Source organism: Myodes glareolus, chromosome 5 (genome assembly GCF_982192425.1).
Source record: "Myodes glareolus chromosome 5, mMyoGla1.1, whole genome shotgun sequence".
NCBI classification, from domain to species: domain Eukaryota; kingdom Metazoa; phylum Chordata; class Mammalia; order Rodentia; family Cricetidae; genus Myodes; species Myodes glareolus.
Genome location: NC_142030.1, coordinates 38,538,681 through 38,561,355, shown reverse-complemented (window position 1 = coordinate 38,561,355; position 22,675 = coordinate 38,538,681). Strand labels below are relative to the sequence as shown.

General features: G+C 41.8%; 1 protein-coding gene across 1 annotated transcript in view; it reads right to left on the bottom strand.

Annotated features, from left to right (window-relative positions):
• Window positions 1-509: 509 nt before the first annotated feature.
• Window positions 510-22,675, bottom strand: part of LOC146894885 (uncharacterized) — a 60,716-nt gene continuing 38,550 nt past the window's right edge. Inside the window, exon 3 of the mRNA XM_087905985.1 lies at window positions 510-1,145. Within this exon, the coding sequence (XP_087762111.1) occupies window positions 1,042-1,145 (104 nt within the window). The 3' untranslated portion in view covers window positions 510-1,041. The remainder of the gene's footprint in view (window positions 1,146-22,675) is intronic.

Below are 22,675 nucleotides of genomic sequence, written 5' to 3'. Positions count from 1 at the left end.
GAATTGATTTTCCTGTAACCAATTGTTCTTTCTCTTTGCATTAATAGTTGGTAACAGCAAATACTGGTAACTTACCACAATTACATTATATACCTAGCCATGAGCTGTGTCTAATGGTACAATCATCTCTTAAAGAACAAAGAAGTTAGAAAACAAAGATTTGTGTCACAATCCCTTAAACGATCTAGAGAAAATATGTTAAGAAAAAGAAATAAAATGTGTTCTCTTATAACAGCAATTTGAACATATATGGCAATATTTCTTCTTCTTTGTTGCACTCTAATTATTGTTAAGTGTCCAGATTCTATAAAACTGGAGAACCTCTTATCAGTGGTGAAATAAAAAAACAATAATACTCTGATATTAGAAATATAGGAAATGTTTATTTGTTTTTTACAGTTAGTATACAAAGTAATGAGTTTCAAAATATTTTCATACTTATCTTGCTCCTATGTTGCCCTTCCCATATCTCTACTCCACCATCTGCCCAGCCCCTCTTACTGCCCCTCCCTCCGCCATTCATAGCCGACCTAAGCAGCTTTTAAAAGGCTTCCTATTTAATAGCCTTTTCCTCCACAACACTGCTGTGGTCTCTTCCTTCCTATCAACTACTGACAAAGCTGAGACAAGAAGTCTGAGCAGAATTTGTCAATATCACGCCTGGAAGGTGTGTGGGAGGGAAATCAGGCTGAGTCTCAGAACGACCAATCGACCGATGAACCAATTGACCGATGAAGTTTGATGGGGGCTATGGGGAAGCAGACGGCATCGGGTAAAGTCCAGGCATGGGCCAGTGCAGAGACACAATTGTCCTGCTACCCGTGATTACACCTGACCCCTTACCAAAGCCAACTACATGAATCCTAGGGTTCAAATGAAAACAGAAATAGAAAAATCCTTGTTAAAACAGTACTAAGCAGTCAAGATGACAACAGAAAAGCATTAAACCAATGCCGGAGCCCTCTTGACCCTGGAGTTCCATATAACTGCATAAATCAAATGCTGATAAAAGTGGCCCTGTGTCTTCCCAGCTGTTCGGCCTCAGGGACGGCTCAAGGGCACACTTTCTTCAGCATCCAAGGACAACCTGTTCATCCGCTCTGGACAATTGTTTTGATTTTCAGCTTGCCACAATCTTGAGTCACCTGGGGAAAAGAGAGCTTTAGCTGAGGAATTATCCAGATCAGACTGTCCTGTGGCCATGTCTGTGAGAGAGTGTCATGAGAGATGATTAATGGGGGAGGGCCTAGGGCACTGGGGTGGGGGGGTAAAGCTTCCCTAGGCAGGCGGGCCTAGGCTACGGATGGAATGCAGCTGAACATGAGCCAGTGAGCTAGTCAGCAATCCGTGCTCCTTCATGGTTTCTGCTTCAGCGATGGACTAGGACCCGGAAGTAGAAGCCAAATAAGCCCTTTCTCCCCAGATTTCTTTTGATCGTGGTATTTACCACAGCAACAGTAAGGCAAGCTAGAAGAGCCCTCACATTAAAATATGTATCCTATTGCCGTTTTGTTCTGCCTTGAATTGTAACCCCTGCTGAACATGACCCATAGACAGAAAACCTTTCCCTCTCCCCAACTTCCTATCCTCTTCTTTAACTTTGCCCTTTCCTGAGACACTAACTCCCATGGAGCCTTACCAAGTGACGCCTGTTCCAATGGTCTTTCTCATGAGATGGGAACACAACAAGGGACCTCCTTGATCTCTCAGCGGTGCTGCCAAATAGTCCATCCCACATCCCACCGAGAAGCCATTCTACACAGCTGTCCATTCCTCTCAAACTTGGGGTCTGCTGATCCACCCCTAGCGACCACATTACATGTAATTACACAGCCACCCCAGGAATTTATTGTTGTAGATCAGATGATCAGGTAGTCAATAATTGAACTATCTTTGGGTTATTGATTGGTCCATGGATAGCAAGCATCACCTCTGAGGAAATGAAACAAATCTTTGGTTGGGGGACAAAAATGAAGTTGACATTTTTGTTCTAAGCAGTTGAGGCAATTATAACCCTTTTACTTTGTGTAATGACAAATTATTTGCAATTAAAGTCAAGTGGCTCTGAAAATGATGGAATCTGTACAGACATAATAGCTGCATTAAAATTAGCAAATGACATTTTTAAAAAGACAGATTAAGGAGGTTCATGCAATATAGGTAAGTCTTAGCTACAGAGCAAAATTTTGTCTAAATAAATGAATACATCAGATGTTTTGATTATTACCCATTCCCCCTGTTTCCCACTATGTTATAGCTTTCTGCTGAGTCTATTTATATTCTATATTTGGTCATTATTGTTACTCCTCATCAGAGAACACATGTTCTTTCTCTCTTTAAACTGCTGTGGGGAATCCCTAGTACCTGCCATATTTGTGACAACCTGAATCAGAAAATCAAAAGGGATCCCTGTGTGAAGCCAGAGTCATCAAACAACACCCATATCCACTTACCCTAATGGTTTCTGTAAATCCCAAGCACCGGGCTCTGGCCTCCATCTTTGGAGACACTTTTCCTGTGCCCGCCAAGCCTTGACCCCTCCCTGGAGGAGTGTCAAGACGAGCCTGCCAAAACCTTGACCACTCCCCCAGTCTACTTAAACTGCTTCAGGAATCCCATTAAACCTGGATATCTTTTTAATTTGGCTTGTTGGGATTTGGCTTGATTGGGATTTTTGTGTCGGCAGAGAGCTTGTACTAGGAAAAATTCTGAACAGTTTCATCTTGTTTTGTTTTGCTTTACTTCAATGCCAATGAAAAGAAATTGTGACCATCCCACAAGAGAAAACATACCAACCACCTCAAATTTACAAACAGCAGTATAAATGATTTCTTCAAATCTGAAAGCAAATAATTAGTTAGCCAAGGCTTTTTAGAGTAAATGTTATGACCTCAGAACTCACCCCAACAAATTTCAGCTCATATATATGAGAATCTCAGGTCTGTTCCAACTCTACTCACCATGTGCATAGTACTTCATAAAAATATAGACATCCCACATTGCAAAAGATGAAAAAAATCAGAAGGAGGAAATCATAGCATACAGGAAAACTAAAATTAGTAAAACACGTTTTCCAAAGAATTACTGTCACCATTGCTATGAAGTTTATGCCAATATTAACAACAAGCATTGAGTTAAAGTTCATGTATAAAGTCCCAAACTATGGTTCATAGTTACCTTTTAATTGCTGTGACCAAACACTAGGACCAAGGCAACTTATAGAAGAAAGTGTTTAATTTGGGGCTTATGGTTCCTGATAGTTAGAGTCTGAACATCATGGCAGCAAAAGTGTAACAGGTTGGAGCAGTAGCTGAGACCTCACGTCTTGATTCATGGGCATAAGGCAGAGAGCTAACCAGGAAGGCAGAGTGAAGGCGTAAGTCACAGACAATCCCACACCAGTTTGGAATTATGATTAATAGAATGGTTATTTATTCAAAGGGGAAAAAACTTACAGATTACCGTCCCAGACAACAGCCCCTCCGCGCGAACAGGAAAGGAGTCCAGGGGCCGGAAACGGAGCCGGAAGACAAAAGGAGAGTGGAGGACAGCCGCTGCTTTTTTTAAAGGGAGAGACCACGCCCCAATGGGCTGGTAACTCAGCGGCGGTTGGCTGAAGGAGCTGAAGGAACTCCCACAGCATCTCCCCCTTTTGTTTAAGTAAGAGAGTTCTAAGCCTACTACGCAATTATATACAATAAGTACAAACCTACAAAATTATATACAATAAATACAAATATCCTATTCTAACTAGCTTAAGTCTTATATAACAAATAACTTGGCCAAGTCATGAAAGGAAAGTAACTACATTTATATAATCTTCAATCCCATCGAAGATCTGAGAAGGGAAATAATGTTATCTGAGTAATTAGGAAGTGCAATCAAACAACTTCCAGAACATGTACCAAATCGCAGAGACAACTGGCTACCTGGACAAACACCCAAAGTCACATTTGCAGCGTTGAAGCAACCAACTTTGGCTAAGGCCTGATGTAACTGACATACCATTTTCAAAGGCAAGAAACTTCAAAACTATCTTACCCTGTCTTGGCAGGATATGACAGTCTTGTTTTATCCATTTACGGATATTCTGTAACTCTGTCAGTAGTTGAGGTATGAGCATTTCTTTACCCAAAGGCCAGTTCTGCCAAGAAGAAAGGCTCCAGGTGGAGTGTCTTTGGTGCTCAACATTCTCTCGGGCATAGATCAGTGTTGCCAGGAGTGATTGTGTCTCCCTACCATAGAACTCTGAATTAGATTAAAGGCCATTTTCTACAGCTCTTTGAAGAGGTTGAAGATTATCTATCTATACTGAATATAATCTCTATATATCTAAAGAACCTGATTAGTCTAATTATAAATGACAAACTTAGATGACTGTTGATCTATATAATTCTCAATATCTATCTAACTTAAAGACTGAGATAATAAACAAGTGTGCAATAAATGAGGACAATGAGACCTCCAAATATAAACAATGTGCAAGTATACATTGCAATATGGTAAATATATATCAATACATAAACAATATATAAGTATCTTAATCAGAGGTAGAAGTGTACAATGCAATATGGTAAATATACATATATCAATACAATATATATATACAAATACATAAAAATGTTTTAAACAGAAGTAGAAGCATGAAGCATGCATGCATAAAATAGTCAACATAATTTAACTTTGTATCAATATATAAGAATCGATACCAATATGTTTGTCTAAAAGCAATAACTCACAAGTACAAATCTATTTATCCCATAATCCAATTATCCCTCCTTTTTTTTTTTTTTTTTTTTTTAAGATTCCTGTGCTTATAAAATTCCTCCCCCAACCCTCAACCGTATACTAATTATAACCAACCCCTAAATGATGTCCCTAAACCCAAGGACAAACTTTATTGGGAGAGGGGACGTCGTTCTCTAGAATTACTTCCAGCTGTCATGGGGGCGACGTTCTTTCTGGGGGATCCTGTGAAAGTAAAATGATGGTTAAATTTCAAGATCAATGTCTTTTAAAATTGCAAATAGTCTCTGAGTATTTTGTGGAGGTCTGGCCAGAATGTTGTACAAGATGTGCACCATTTCAGCACGTTGGAACCGTCTTGTGCAGCTGGTACCCAAAACAGGTCTTGTAGTAGCGCTATCAGTATCATGACGTCATATCAACCAGGTGGAGTTGTTGTTATGGGGCCCCATCTTCTTCCTGGAAACTTCAAATGTCACTGTAGGAAAAACTCATTGTTCATTGTGGAAAACTTAAACATTAATTATATAGACATATACATGAATACCTATATTCAATGAGAGACATGATAGATATATTTAATGAAGGTATGATAGATATGAAGAAAAGTAAAGATGTTTTCTAAACTCATATTTCTTTCTGTCCCATATCATGGCTCTTGACATGAGACAGAAACTCCAGAAACTCTGGGTTTTTCTTTAAACAACAGGCTTGGAATTAGAGAGGGACTGAGCCAGAGTCCAACTCTAAAACCAGCTCTATAAATTTAGAAATATGATTTAGTATATGGTACTTACAGAACCTATTCAGTTTTCTTGATAGTCCCTATTGGGCCGTTATTTTCCATCTGTCAGTATTCAAATATCCAGGGTCCCTTGAACTTTTCAAAGATCAGTGTTTTCCTGTGGAGATAAGAACAGAACCCTGCCCCCATTCTATATGCTTTTCTTACCACCTGTATGGTTATCATCATTGTAGATGCTGTCATTTCTCCTTTCCAAGAGGTTTCTCCTCTTCAAATCGAACCTTTATTAATTTTGATGGTATCCACAATTTTTCTTCTCCTGTGGAAACAAGAGCAAAACCCCTTCCCCAACGTAGCACATCTCCTGGCTTCCATTGAGAGGTCAGCACGTCTTTGAAATAAACAGGTTGGTTTAGTTCAGAAGTTTTTTCCATTATCCAATGCCTCTCTGCTGCTGTTGTTCCTTTCTCATTAGCATTAAGAAAATTCAAGGTTAATAAAGCATTATGCAATCTATTTCTGGGGGTATCTTTCATCCCTTTCTGTTTGTTTAGCATATCCTTTATAGTACGATTTGATCTTTCTATAACTGCCTGACCTGTAGGATTATTTGGTATACCTGTAACGTGTTTTATATTATAATAAGCAAAGAAGCGTTTCATTTTCTTAGATACATATGCTGGACCATTGTCTGTCTTTATTTGTGCAGGTATACCCATGATGGCCATAACTTCCAATAAATGTGTGATTACCGAATCAGCCTTTTCTGAGCTCAGGGCAGTTGCCCATTGAAAACCTGAATACGTGTCTATGGTGTGGTGTACATATTTTAATTTACCAAATTCCATAAAGTGGAACACATCCATCTGCCAGATTTCATTCCTTTGAGTACCCTTTGGGTTACTCCCTGCAGGCAATGGTGTTTGATTATAGAAAGAACAAGTAGGACATCTCTTTATAATGTCCTTAGCTTGTTGCCATGTAATGGAAAACTCTTTCTTTAAGCCTTTACTATTGACATGATGTTTTTTATGAAATTCTGAGGCCTGCAGAACGCTTCCAATCAATAATTGGTCAATTTCAGCGTTACCTTGTGCTAGAGGCCCAGGCAGACCGGTATGGGACCGGATGTGTGTTATGTACATTGGACAAAGCCTATTCCTAATTATGTCCTGTACCTCGATAAACAATGAAGTCAACTCTGTGTCATCTGGTATGAATTCAGCGGTTTCAATATGCAAGATAACTCTTTCTGCATATTGTGAATCTGTAACTATATTAAGAGGTTCTTTAAAATCCCTTAGCACCATAAGAATGGCATATAATTCTGCCTTCTGGACAGAATTATAAGGGCTTTGTTCCACCTTACTCAATTCTTCTGATTTATAACCTGCTTTCCCTGATTTATTTGCATCGGTATAAAATGTCCGAGCTCCAGTTATTGGAGCATCACGTACAATTCTAGGAAGAATCCAAGAAGTTCTCTTTATGAGGTTAAGTCTATCACTTTTGGGATAGTTGCTGCTAATTTCTCCCAAAAAATTAGCACAAGCTCTTTGCCATGGTTCATTATCTTCCCATAACTTTCTTATTTCCTCAGTAGTAAAAGGCACTATAATTTCTGCTGGGTCTATACCTGCTAGTTGACGAAGTCTCAGTTTACCTTTTATAATTAATTCTGAAACCTTTTCTACATAAGTTTTTAATTTTTTACTTGGTTTATGAGGTATAAATATCCACTCTAAAATAATATCTTCCCTCTGCATTAAAATCCCTGTAGGAGAAATTCTGGAAGGCAGTATGACTAGGATGGAACTAAGATTCGGGTTGACCCTATCCACATGTGCCTCCTGTAATTTTTCCTCAATCATTGTCAGTTCCTTTTCTGCTTCAACTGTCAATTTTCTGGGACTATTCAAATCCTTATCACCATCTAAGGTTTTGTTTAAATGAACTATTAGATCAGGTGTTATCCCAACAGCTGGTCGTAGACTGGAAATATCTCCTAACAATCTTTGGAAGTCATTAAGAGTCCGTAACCGGTCTCTCCTAATTTGTGCCTTTTGTGTTCGAATTTTCTCTAACCCTATTCTGTAGCCTAGGTAATTAATAGAATCTCCTCTTTGAATCTTTTCAGGGGCAATTTGTAATCCCCACCTAGGCAAAACTTTCTTTACTTCTTCAAACATACTTTCCAAAATATCTTTATTTGAATCAGATAATAAAATGTCATCCATGTAATGATAAATTATGGACTTGGGAAATTGCTTACGAATTATTTCCAGTGGCTTATTAACAAAATATTGACACAATGTGGGACTATTGAGCATCCCCTGTGGGAGGACAGTCCATTGATATCTCCTAGTAGGCTGAGAATTATTATAAGTAGGCACTGTGAAGGCAAATTTTTCTCTATCCTTTTTTTGCAAAGGTATAGTGAAAAAACAATCTTTCAAATCAATAACTATAAGAGGCCATCCTCTTGGTAATAGAGAAGGCAAAGGAATTCCAGATTGTAGCGGACCCATAGGCTGAATTACCTTGTTGACAGCTCTTAGATCTGTCACCATTCTCCATTTACCAGATTTCTTTTTTACAACAAACACAGGAGAATTCCAAGGGCTGGTTGATTCTTCAATATGGTTAGCATCTAGTTGCTCTTGTACCAGCTGTTCCAAAGCCTGTAACTTATCTTCAGCTAGAGGCCACTGCTTGATCCATATTGGCTTCTCAGTTAGCCATTTTAAAGGTAGGGCTGTTGGTACCTCTAAAGGTTTGCTATTGGCTGTGTGTTCTTGTACAGCCTGAATGGCTGGTGACCTTTTTCCATAATACCTCATTATATCCTTCCCAGAATTGTGAGTTCCTGGAACTACAGGAATGTTAATCTGGGTATTCCATTGCTGTAGCAGGTCACGGCCCCATAAATTTATTGCAATATTTGCTATATATGGCCTTAATCTTCCTATTTGCCCTTCAGGCCCTATGCATTCCACCCATCTTGTGCTTTGTTTTACACGAGATAGGGTTCCAATTCCCAGGAACTGAACATCTACCTCATGAAGAGGCCAATTCGGATGCCAGGATTCTGGAGTAATTATACTTACATCCGCACCTGTGTCTAATAAGCCTTCAATAAAAATGCCATTTATACAGACTCTTAGCTTTGGTCTTTGATCGTTAATATACGTTTGCCAAAATATACGTTTACTCTGTCCTCCTGAATTTTTTGACTCATTCTCCACATGTAATTCATCATTTAGACCAGTATTACTTTTTACGGCAGACATTGGAGTTTTTAATTTTCTTGGTGAGACACATTTTCGACTGTAACTGGGAGTGACTGGGCCACTTTTGGCTTGGGGGCCTGCGAGAGGCCCCTCAAGGAGTTTCCCGATGGTATCGGGTTGCCTTGTCTGTCTGTTGTTGACCTGCATTCGTTGGACCAATGTCGGCCTTTACCGCATCTTCTGCATATACCTGAAGGCTGAGATCTCCTACTTTTGTCATTCCCAGAGGAGATATTATTCCTAGGATTTCTTTGCCTGCAATCCCTTTTCAGATGTCCTAATTTACCACAATTAAAACACCTGGTAGTTTGATGTCTCCTCATAGCTTTGGAAATCGCTTCTCCTACCCAGGATTCATCGTTATAGCTAAACATCTCAACATTCATTGTATGCTGTATCCATTCTTCCATTGGTGCTGATCTAGATCTTAAAGGCCCAATTATCTTTTTACATTCAGTATTTGCATTTTCAAAAGCTAGAGATTCAAGAAGTATTCGTCTAGCTTCTGGGTCTGTTACCCCTATGTCCAGAGCCTTAATTAATCTTTGCACAAAGTCAGTAAAGGGTTCTCTCTGTCCCTGCCTAACCCTGGTATATGATTCGACCCTTTTTGCTGGATCTTGTATTCTATTCAAAGCATTCAAGGCTGCTTTGTGACATAAGGACAGCACTTCTTCATCATAAAGAGCTTGGACCTGTGGATCAGCATATGCTCCTACACCAAGAATTTGATCTTGGGAAACCTCCACACCTTTTGCTCTTCCTTGCTGTTCCATATGTTTGGATTCTTCTCTGAAATAAATTCCAAACATCAAGGAAGGCCCATCATCTAAAACTGCAGACACTAGCTGAGAGAAATCATGGGGGGTAGCTCTGACATTAGAAGCCCAAGTCCTTATCATTTCCTTAACAAATGCAGAGTGCAAGCCAAAGTTAACGACAGCTTGCTTAATTTCTTTTAAATCATTCATTGCTATTGGTGTCCATCTAGCTTCTTTAACTCCCTTTGAGCCTTTGGAAGTTAACCCTTTGTCAGAATAAATTACAGGGTATGTTGTTAGGACCCTGGGTAAGCCAGTTCTAACAGCTGGTGGTGGCATTGTATCCTGTCCTTGTGCCTTCTTACTCTGTTCACCAGCTCCAATAGTTTCTTCAATCATTTCTAATCTTTTTATCATTGTATCCCTTAAATCCTGAATCTCCTGACCTACCCGTGTTTCTAGTAATTTCACTAAGGTATCAGTTTTTTGGTTCCCATTCTGGAGGTTCATTCTATCTGTTACCTTATCAAAACTTTGTGGTAACATCTGAACGTCAAATTCAACAGCCTGTACCCTTTCAGGTAACTTCCTAGTACCCTTGGACATGGAGTCAATTTTGTCTCTCATAGTATCCACTTGTTCAGATAACCCCTGATTTTCAATAATTTTAATCCTTTCAACTAGTTGTTCAATATTAGTCCGTAAAAATCGTATCTTTCTTAATGATAAAATATTGAAAAGAAAACTGAAACCTAGCAACAAGTAAATTAATATATTCCCATAGTCATATAAACCTTGCATGACATAATCCATTGTATTAATAAAGAAAACAGTAAAATTGGCGTTGGAAACAAAAACTGCCATATTACCTCTTGTCTAGTTGGCGGCGCTGTTGCCAAGTTGCGACTAGAACCACTGCAAAGGTGACTTAAACAGGTCCTGTTTCAGTGTCTGCCTTAGTATTTGTTAAAAACTAGGAAATATAAGTTGCTCAAGAAAGAAAGTTTAATTAAATCAATTCCATACACGGAACCAGAAACCCAGAATCCAGGGGTAGAAAAGAGCAACCCGGAAGCCGCGTATGCCTCCACGTGACTGAGTCGTTCTGATTCACGCCACTAAAGCACCGCACTTACAAGGGAAATTTAAAACAACTCAGAAAAGAGCAAACCAGGCAGGCAGAGACTGTCCCGAGCCTGTGGAGTTTGGGAGGCGTGGGGTTTAACTGAACTGCTGGCTCCACACACAGGGCACAGGCCGCAGCTGAGGGAGGTCTCGTGACTAGCCGAGCTGGTAGCAAGCAGTTGAGTGGGGGGGAAGGGGGGGTTCTACAACCAAACGTGGGGCGCCAGATGAAGGCGTAAGTCACAGACAATCCCACACCAGTTTGGAATTATGATTAATAGAATGGTTATTTATTCAAAGGGGAAAAAACTTACAGATTACCGTCCCAGACAACAGCCCCTCCGCGCGAACAGGAAAGGAGTCCAGGGGCCGGAAACGGAGCCGGAAGACAAAAGGAGAGTGGAGGACAGCCGCTGCTTTTTTTAAAGGGAGAGACCACGCCCCAATGGGCTGGTAACTCAGCGGCGGTTGGCTGAAGGAGCTGAAGGAACTCCCACAGCAGCAGAGAAACCGCAAAACTGGCCCCCATGACACACTTCATCAAACATGGCCATGCCTCCTAATCTCCCCCAAACAGTTCCACCTACTGGGAGATCTGTTATTCTTTTGCGATCACTTTAAGAACTAACCACGCCCACCCCAGCCACCTCTGACCTCCCTCACCGCCATCTTTCTCTCTCTTGTGTGTTTGTCTTGTGTTGTGTGTACGTGTGTCTTTGTTCTCTCTATGTTTTTCTTATGTCTCTCTGTTTTTCTCTTCTTTAAGCAATAAATGTCTCCCTCTTTTTTAAATAATACTATGTCCTGTGAGCCTTTTATCCGCTGTAACCGCCCACCTGACTCCCCCAGCCGGCCACATGGTGCTGCCATCCTGGAGATCTTACAGGGACCCACAGCCATCCTTGTTGAACTAGAAGCTGCTCCCATCATCCCAACATCATATTCTTTTAAAAGAACAATAAGATCAAGCAGTCAAACATACAAACCTAAGGAAGCCGTGTTCATGAAAACCACCACATCACATGAACAAAGTTAAGGAAATATGGTGTACAAAGGATGGAAGGAAAATATGTGAAGGGAGGAATTAAAAATCTTATTAAAATTTATCCTATATCAGATGAAGAAAAATATTGCTTCATTCTTGAAGCTAACAGTAGATGTCGTATTGGTGTGCATGTGATTTGATTGTGAAATAGCCCCTACAGGCTCATGTGTTTGATCGCTTGGTCCCCAGCTGGCATGGTGCAACATTATAGACTGACTCCACTTCCAGCCTGGGCTCCTTTGACTTCTGATCTCCAAAACGTGTGTCCTAGCCACATACTCTTTCAGCCATGAAATCCTCCACGATTATTGTCATGGTGAACAGTATGCTCCTACACGATGAGCCTAAATAAGTCATTTTCCCTTTAAGCTGTTTCTCAGGTGTGGGGAGCCAGACTGACTCAAGACTTTCTCTGGGACCCTGAGAAAACAGTAAAGGGAACTTTTGTTATGTTGCATCCAGAAGCAGATTTGACAAGACTGGTTCAGCACTGGAGCCGGTGCCTTATAGGAGTTGAAGTTGTGACTTCTTCCCTTCCCTCCTGCCCCCAAGCTGTGGTTATCAGTTCTTAGGCAACTATGTCTCAGGTATCCTGAATTCTCTTTGCCAACTTGTCTAACTTAACTCTCTGCTGATTGACTGCTTCTCCCTGCAATTAGTATATACGATGCTGTACTTCTTAATAAACATGCTTGGCATAAGTCATCAGCTTATGCGAGACCCCAGGACCCTCTATTTCTCATCCCTGGTTCTCTCGCTCAACACCTTGCCATTTGGGATCCTTATTCTTGCAGGTTCAGGTTACTCAGGTATTCTGTCACAACTTTAGTAACCAACATGTCAGGTATGCATGCATGTATATCTTGTTTTGTTTAAGAGTATGGTCCTTATTCTAGAAGTATGTACTAGTTAGACTTAAATTGGTAAGTCTAACAAGTATCTGATAAAGCCTAAAGAAGGAAATATGTAATTCCGTTTGTTTATTTGGTTGGTTGGTTGATTGGTTGGTTGGTTTTCTCTGGGTAGCTTTGGAACCTATCCTGTAATGTACCCTATGGACCCAACTGGCTTTGAACCCATTGAGGGGAAAGATGTATTTTGACTGTTTTTAAATAGTCGAGTCTATGGTTGCATGTCACAGTGGCATGTGGCAGAGGAATTTCTTTACCTTAAATTACACAACTAACCAGGAGCAAGAGAAGAAGTTAACAAGACAAAGAACCCAGCCTTAGTGATCTCCTGATTTCAGGCAGATGCAGCTTCTGAGAACCTGGTACAATAGCACCACCACCTATAGACTCAGCATTTGGTACTAGAAGCCTGTGGGGATATTGTAGATTCAAAGAGCAACACAGCGTACATTCTATTTGGCCAAGAAATTCTTGTTTTGTTTGATTTGTTTTTCTATCTGCATGGAGTCACCATGAGTGGTACAATGAGGCAGCCTGTGAACACGCATGTCTACATGGTCGCCCACCTACACAGCAAACAGGAATGGGCTTTGTAATTTTAGAGCACTTATCCCAAAACAGAGCAGACCCCGTTAAAATAAGAGCTGGTCCCCGTCTCCACACCCCAAGCCTGAAAGCTCTTCCTTCAAGGTAAGGTAAGACAAGAGTCAGGACATGTAGACATGGGGTATCATTTTTTTTTATGTATGCAACATTCTGCCTGCATGTATTCCTGTAAGCCAAAGAGGGCCCGGGATCTCATTATAGATGTTTCTGAGGCACCATGTGGTTGCTGGAAATTGAACTCAGGACCTCTAAAACAGCAGTCAGTGCTCTTAACCTCTGAGCTATCACTCCAGCCCACACATGGGGTATCTTACACAGAATTCTGCTCATATTCCACTCACCCAGTAGCACACCAGCCTCAGCATCAGCCTCAGCATGAGCCTCAGAGCCAGCCTTAGCACCAGCCCTGAGAAGGATTCCATGGCTTCCCCTCCCTCAGCCCAAGACACACACACAGAATGGCAAGCTCACCTCAGCTGCCCTGGGCCAAGTCTGCTCTCACTCCATCATGGGGGGAAGAGGACTTTCAGTAAAGAGGCCTTTCAGATAGTAGCAGATTAGAGCTACATCCAGCACCCTTAAAACAGTGGCAACTGTTTGAAACGATAATGGAGACTTCTGGGGAAGTAAATGAAAGAAGGGAAGCAGATAGAGGGTCGTGTGGCGCCTAGTGGACAAAAGATGTGTTAAAGAAAGAGAGAGAGAGAGACAGACAGACAGACAGACAGACAGGAGGAAAAGTATGAGAATAACTGCCTTGTGGTTGATGTGTTTAACATATCATTTCATATACAGATTAATATTTATCTCAAGGTTACATTTTTCAATCGTCACATAAGTGAGAGAGACTTACATCCCAGAGCCATATGCTTTAATTCCATAAGGTGCGATCCATTCTCATTTTCCCTTAAGTGTGTGTTTGAAGGGTCTTCAAAATTATTATTCTATCAAAACTTGCCTGGGGGAATAGATGAGGCTATCCACCTCATATAACATACGACACTATCTCCCTCATATAACATTATTGACAGATATTATATTTTTAATTCAAAGCAAGAATATTACTTAGGCTATAGGGCTGCTCAGCGTGGAACAGGAAGATGCACCCTGGGTATGACTCTCTCTGATAACAACCAGGGCAGCCAGCAAAATGAAACCCATAAACACATGCCCATGTTCTGTCTGCAGCACGGGGTAATTAATGCCATGTTCATAAGCCTTCTACTTTCCATTTGCTTTGCCAATGCTGCAGTTACGTACCACTGGCTTCCTCAAATTGGATATTAATGACTTACTCACTGAAACCTAAGGGTGCTTACAGAGCATGATAGTGTGAGTAGCTTACGGGACAACGGAAGGAGATAAAGCTGCCTTCTCCCCCAAGTGGGTGTGGCCAGGTTGGTGATTTATGGAAGGGCGACTCCTTCCACTCCTGACTAAAACGGTTGAGGCGAGGAGGGGAGAGGAAGCGAGGCTGGCTGTGCCTCAGCTTCAAACATCTCAGTTGCCTGCTGACAGCATTGGAATTGATATTTCAAGAAGAGCTCTTCCCGCATAGCTGAGCTAATAGAGTTCATTCCTATTCTCTCATAAAAAGTAAAAGACATCCCTGTCAGCCCGGAAGAGTTCATGGATCTGACTCCTGGGCCCTGTCACCAGCTTGCCAGGTCTCACCTCCAGCTCACTAAACACTTGGCATGCTCGGATCTGCAAGTGGATAGCAAGTGGATAGGGATGACTAGCTGGATACCTGGCCGAAGCCATGCTCATCAGAATAATAACTTTCCCAATGCTTTGTCAGGCCTTCCTTACAGAATCAATGTGCTGGGTAAGTTAGAAAGGTTGGGATAGTGCACAGCTGTCCCACATGCTGTATGCTTCCATCAAAATCACTCGGCACATACGCAGCAAAGTTTTGTCCTTCCTCCTTATGCTAATGTAACCTATGAGACACTCTGTGACTGCAACACATATTATGACCTGGATGGTGGCATCTTCAAAGGCACCGTCTTAATAAGGAAGTGTGTATATAAATGTTTTCTGCACAAATTACTAGTATCCACATGCTTTCATTATTTTTTATTGTGGCAAAGCATTTAACATAGAAACTACCCTCTCAACTAACTTCTAAGTACACAATACTCTGTTGTTGTATATGAACATTGTGTAGTACAGGATTTATTTGTCTTGCCAATATACAGCTTCACATTAACTGAATATCTGTATATTTAACTCCCTTCCAGTCCCTGGCAATTATCATTCTATTCTGTTTCTAGGAGTTAAAGTACTGTACATTCCTTTCCAAAGATTTTTTTTAAAGTGTGTGTGTGTGTGTGTGTGTGTGTGTGTGAGAGAGAGAGAGAGAGAGAGAGAGAGAGAGAGAGAGAGAGAGAGAAAGCAGGAGCAGGTACCTGTGGCAGTCAGGAAACACTGAAGCTAGAATTATAGGCAGCTGTGAATGTCTGGAGGTGGAGCTGGGAACACAACTCCATAAGAACAATACCAGCTCTTAACTGCTGAGCCATCTCACCCTAAAATTGTAGATTCTATGGAAGCCCACACTATTTACCCTCAAACTTATGATGTATTTCACCAAATAATACACTCACCACATGCATCCATATTGATGCGAATAACAAGATTTCCACATTTTCAAGGATCTGTAGTGTTCCATTGCATATACATACCATATTTTCTTTCTCCATTCACGTACCAGTAGGCATGTGAGTTACTTCAGTGCCTTTGCTGTCATCAACATGCCACAATAACAGAAGGGCAGCACTGTCTGCGAGAACCTGATTTTATTTCCTTTGCGATACTCAAAAGTAGGATGGGCTGGAGTATATCGTAGTGAATTTTTCTGAAGAGTATATATGTTATTTTATTATTGAGTATCCCAATTTACAACTCCCTCATCTGTGTATAATGGTCCCCTTTTCTTCTCAACACACGTTTCAATCATAATAGCGATCCTAACAGATACGAGATGACATCTCATTGTGCCCTTCATTTGCATTCCTCTGATAACTGGTGTTTATTTTCATATACACATTGGTCACTTGTACATCTGCTAGAGAGAAAAACCTATTCAAGTACTTTGCCAATTTTTAAGTTGGATTATTTGGGAATTTGACATCAAGTTGTAAGAGTTTGTTTCTTTTGTATTTTAGATATTAACCCCTTGTCAAATATTTGGTGTGCAAAGACTTCGTTCATTCTGTAATTTTGTTTTGCTCTGATGATGATTTACTCTGCATTGGCCTTGGCAATGATTTCTTGGTTGGTGCCAAAAGTACAAATATGAAAAGTAAAATCAGATAAGTGGGACCACATGAAACTGAAAAGCTCTTTGCTGCGAAATTTTGTTTAATTATCAAATTGTGTGAAAATAGGCATTTTCTCTGTGTTCCTCTGCCTTATTTCATAGGCTGTTACCTTTACTTTTCTTCCCAGCAGTACACATAAAAGTCTAAGACAGGATGAATGATGAGAAGAAGTGATAGAAAAACACGGTTGGTAGCACAAAAGAGAAATATTACATTTTGACCAAGTCCAAAAGACTTTTCAAAATACCTCGTCCGAGCAAGCTATGCAATATTTTATCCCAGACACAATAGATGAAGAAACAAAAGCTCAATGCACAAAGTAATTTGACCAGGTTCATGCAGTTGGCAATGCTGGAGCTCTGCTTGACCAAGCACCTTTCATTTAATGTCCGAATTCTCACAACAAAGAGAGAGCTGAATTTTGCTGACCAGAAAACATGTGTCTCAGCACATCAAGGGTGCAGAGGACAGTATATTTGTGATTACTAACAACCAGGCCCTGTCCTGGGCTCTGCAGACCATCATCTCATTGCAACTCCCCAAGGCTTCAGACAGGCTTCCTCCATCCCCATCGCTCAAAGGAAGAATCTTGGTCCACAGCAAGGAAGCTAGGAACTCCCTGGGTTAAACTCTGGTTGATTTGAGTGTCCACATGGCCTCCAAACATGGCAAACTTTAATGATGACTTCTCATCTCTCCTTGACTTTTAAGTCTTTCCACACTTCCCCTCATAGGACTGTATAAATACTATGGCTTCTACTTTTCCAGGCAACTGGGCTTGTTGGAGCACACTGGCTAAAGACTTCTGTGAGGAGCCTAAGGGTGGAACAACACAAGTCCCCAAGTTGTCAGAGAGTAGTGGGGAGAGGGGAGGACAGGAAAGGAGGAAACAGTGTGCTTTCTTCCATGCCTGTGTTGTGGAAAACTTCCTTCCAAGACCCCAGAGTAAGAGAAAGTATAAAGAAAGAGAAGAAAGTAAATAAGGAAAAAAGAGAAAGAGCAGAGAAGCTGAGAGAAGCAGAGATAGTAAAATCAATGAATGTTTTCGGTTATTATGGTGAAAAGCTTTTTTTAAGTTACTATTTTCCCAAAAGGGCAAATGCACAGAAGGGGCCGGTATGCCATTAGGATGGAGTATTGACTGCAGCTAAAACGTGCATTGTTTACTTTGACCAAGATCCAAATCATCTGATACTAAATCACTCCGAGCTTTAGTTTCTGCACTTCTGAAGCAGGATGATCCTAATTCCTGGTGCAATGTTCTGGTGATAATTAAATGAGATAAGACCCCACACACACTTACCCCAGTGACTGGTTCATAGCAAATGTTCAGTAAATGTTAGCTACTCATATGCCTGTTTTTCTTAAATAAAGTTTAATGAAAAATAAACAAGGAACACTCAATTGGAAGAAAAAAAGGACAAAGCAAATTGACTCTATGTACTAATTAGTTGCTGTAGCAGAGTTTGAAATCAGCAATCAAAACCGCATGGGAGAGAATACATTTTGGCCTCCTATTTTCAGGGAGTAACAAATACCGGGAAGGGACACTAGAGGATGCTTTCCTTAACTCTGAAGGAAGTTCCTCAGAGACCACAGTACTCTGCACCCCGATGCTAGGATGAAGTGGGGACAGGAGGGTAGACAGCAGGTGCCCTCTTGCACCCAAAGCCACAGATGTGAGAACGAATGAAATAACAGACCATCTTCAACAGCAGTGCAAACTCATTGGGTTGGTACTCATTCCAAGTAGTCAGCACTGCTCAGAATAACAAAGAGTAGCTCATGGCTGACCACTTCCTTCATGCCGGGCAGGAGCTACGCCTTGAGAATGTGCCATATGCATGATACCAAGTACCAACGGCCTATTGCCACTCTGCTGCCACAAGTAAGAAAAACAAGACACACCGAAGACACAGTGCTACCCCAAGAAGCAGAGCTAGCAATTACAGGGTTTGCAATCTTCCACACCCAGTCTGAAAAATCCAGTCCCTTGACCACTGTGTGGAGCAAGCTAAACAACTGAAGATGATTGGGAGATTTCAATATCCTGAAAGAGCAGAATCCTAAAGATATGGATTCTTATAACCATTTTATAATATCCTAGTGTCCTGCTGTGGAAAAAACTAAGAAACCCCATTTTAAGATCCAACATAGATGAGTGATTGACTCCTCTCCTTAAATGAGAACCAGAACTTCTCAATCAGCCACCCCTGGATTTTGGCGACACCAGCTAACTTCCCTGGTGTGTCCTCTGATGTCCTGCCATCCAAGTTCGATCACGGAATTAGATCCAGAAACAAAACTATAAAGCTCTGGCCACAGAACTTGCGGTAACTTTTGGGCCATGAGAAGGCAAAAGGTTGAGAAAGTAATTTTCTCCAAGAAAACTCTTCTTTAATGAAAAATAGCAGCAATTATGTCTAAAGGCAGGAGAGACAGACAAATACAAAGAAACGCCTATCAAGGTCTGCCTCGACAGCAGTGCGAAGTCAAAAGTCCCTAAGAGGTTGATTAAGGCTTCAGGTGCAGCCACTCTAGCAAGGGTCCAAACATATCTTGTTTTCACAGATCTACCATTTCGGGGAACTAGTTTTCATCAACCCAGACACTATCTGAAATCCTTATCCCTCAATAGCATGATTAATTACTTGTGCCCAATTGAAGAATGAATCGGAGACCGTAAGACAGAAATAGGAGGTTCAGAAACACGCTGAAAGAAAGAGCCCTTATCCTTGTTACAGATACTTTATTGCTTGCCTCGCCCTTAGCTCTTCCGGCCATGGCTGATTCCTACAGTCCAGAGTAACCCCCATCCAGAACCAGTCAAAGGATCCCAAACCAAAAGGTCTGCTCACTGGCTAACTGAGCTAAGCAGGTGCCTTTTCCCTAATTTTGAATTAAACCCGGGGGATACAAGGGTGTGGGACTCATGCAGGAGGCGATCACATTGGACCTGACACTGGGAAGTAAACCTAGGACACTACTCAGGAACAGTAGCTTGTCAAAGATCCGGCACGAGAAGCAGGTGTGAGGATAGCGTGTGGAACCTGGGGAGGCGAGAAGAGGAGCTCGATGCTTTGCTGGGCATGCAGACTGCCCCTCCCAACTTTGCAACGACCCTAACCAATGCATGTGACCTAAGTTGACTGCTGTCTATCCAGCCAGCCAAAATGGTCTTGAGTCAATTGTATTAACGTTATCAGTAATGATCAATACTGACCAACACTAATTTTGTATCTGGCATTATACTAAAACTCTCCCATTTAGGTCTCTTTATTTCTTGAATTAGGCCCACGGCAACAGTACTACTGTGGCCCATGCTTTTCTGTCAAGGAAGCTGAGGCTCTGAACTACCAGCTGAAGCAGTAGTACTGCAGAAATGGGCTGCCCCTGAGTCTGTCCTCTCAGCTGCCGTATTCACCTTCTCCTTGACACCCTCTCATAGGTCTGCAAACTGTGAAGTGTTACCTCACTCAGAGTGAAGTCAGCTGATTGGTCCTCATTTCTCGGAGCATTGCAATGAAGCTGTGAGCATCGGTGAATTCCTATTTGGGTTTAAACTCGGCCTGCACAGTTTGCTTACGCTTCATACAACCCTCGCCTTCTTCAACTGTAGTGCCGGGGCACACAGGCAAGAGCGACAGTCCTCAGGTTTCAAACAGGTCCAAGGCCAAGGTGACAAAGACAGAAGAGTTCAAAGAAGAGCAATTAGCAAATTTCAGCCAAATTGGGTCCATTCCTCTTCTTACCAAAAAGGTATAGAAAATTAAGGAGTGGTAGGGCTCCAACTGCAGAAAAGGGACTCAGCGTGTTTTAAATGCACAATCCCTCGTCCCAGCCATTTAACTTCTGTGAATTCTGTGCGATCACCTTGTTAATGAGGAGTAGAACATGTCTCAGTAGCTTTCACGGGGTGGGAGGGGGGCCACTGTTCCAAAGCCAAGGTGTATTTTGTTTTTAATGTATGTGCTTCACAGAAGCTGAGAGAATTGTCTGTGAAAAACCAGGAACACCAGCATGCTTTGGTTTGGAACGGCCATCATTGGAAGGTGTTGCTCTTGGTTACAAAAGACTGAAGCAGAGTGGGGGAGGGGGACTGAGAAGATGAACCAGGATGAGTTTCTACATGTGTTCCTATGTCAATAAAGCACAGGCTTTATTAGCATTGCCCACTGCAGACAGCTGCATGTGAATCTCAGCTGGACCGAGTCCGGAAATGTGAAAAGTGTGCTCAGCCACCTGCTGTCAGGGAAGACCTATCTGCGGGCTTCTCTGGATGATCTCCAGAGTCCGGCCTTCCCCAGATGAAAGGAGGGCTGGGGAGGGATCCTCTTCCAAATGAAATGTCGTCCACCCTTGCCAGGTAAATGAAGGAAGCAAAAATGAGGACCCCACCCCAGTTCCTCATACATACTGCAGAATCTAAGGTCATTCAGGGAAAAAATGAGTTTTTAACGGAATCTTTTCATGCTTCCTATTTAAAGTGTGGTTTGTGGACCAGCCTCATCCCAACAACTGGAGAAGCTGCTGCAAACTACAGAAAATTCCAGGTCTATTTCAACCCTCCACAATCAGAATCTGCACAGAGATTCTTCATGTCAGGCCTCCTGGGTCTGGAATGGTGGGTTTATAACCGGCTACGGAATGACACTGGTGCAGCTGGACCATAGAGCAGGCTTATAGCGGTCAGGCTCTGCTGCCCTGGTTAGCACCTCCACGTGCCCATGCGGAGGACCAGCCTGGCTAAATGAGCTCAGTTCCCGAGAACATTGGAGCAGAGCCTGCCAACAGGCCACCAAAGATACTTACCTCCTTTAACCCTCTGTACTGGTTTCAAGGAAAGAGCTCCCATTCAGTCACCATGAAAGAATCCCACCCAACTATCCGCCCCTCATCCATCTCCTAGAGTGGCCGTGCAACTGGTCCTCATCTTTGTGGGCACACGTCCAAATCAGTACTTTCTGGATGCAGGGCATCTTCACTCTTCCCTCTGCCGGCTGCCGACTCTAAGATCCCAGCGGATGGCAGAACAGATGGGAGTAATGCGGGCCTCGGAGGCAGCATATGGGAGAAAATCGCCCTGAGACCTCCCCCCCCTGCATTGGATGATTACATATACTAAAACGGACTCTCGTGCAGCTGAAACTCTGGGATTTCACTGTTCTGATACCTGCAGTATCATTACTCAATTCCAGAAAAGGCACTAAGCTCTCCCTAAAATTATGATAACTACATTTTCGTTAGCCACAGCTACTCCTTGCCGGGCACTGCGCAAACTGTTTTGTATGCATTGTTTCTAAACTCCCACAGCTATCAAGAAACTCATTATGCAGATGTAGAAACTAAAAGCCTAGGAAGATTAAATATATTCAGCCATCCATAGCAGTGATGGCCACATCCTCAGATCCAGAACACCACAGATTTAACCAGCAACAGATGTAAATATTTCAAAAGTTGCATCTGTATTGAATACATATAGACTTCTTATCATTATTACCTCAACACTATACTGTGATAGCCATTGTTCTAGCCTTCAGACTGCCTTGGGGATTCTAAATAATCATGAGATTAGTTAAAGTACATAGAAAGATGTGGGTAGATTATACGCTAATACCATGCCATTTGACCTACTGCAGTATCCACAGATTGGGTATCCCCTGATGGCCCCAAATCAAGCCCCCTCCCTTGCCATGAACTTAGGGTCCTAACCCCATGTCACTGTGCTTTCCTATGAACAAGAGAAAAGTTTCAGGAACTTTGCATGCAAAAAAAGTGGGGGTTCATGTTCCCACACTCTCCTGCTGTTTTGGAAGGCTTTTCTCCACCTGCTTCTATTCTTGGTACTTGAGCTCAAAAACCCTGATGGTTTCCCCACCCTCTCCATCTGTCTAGCCCAGTGGTTCTCAACCTTCCTAATGCCGCAACCCTTTAATACAGTTCCTCATGCTATGGTGACCCCCCCTCTATGATAAAATTATTTTTGTTGCTATTATACAACTGCAATTTTGGTTCAGTTGTGAATCATAATGTAAATATCTGGCGTGGAGGATATCTAATACGCGGTCCCTGTGATTTGGCCCCCAGAAAGCCATAGGTTGAGAACCACTACTCTAAGGA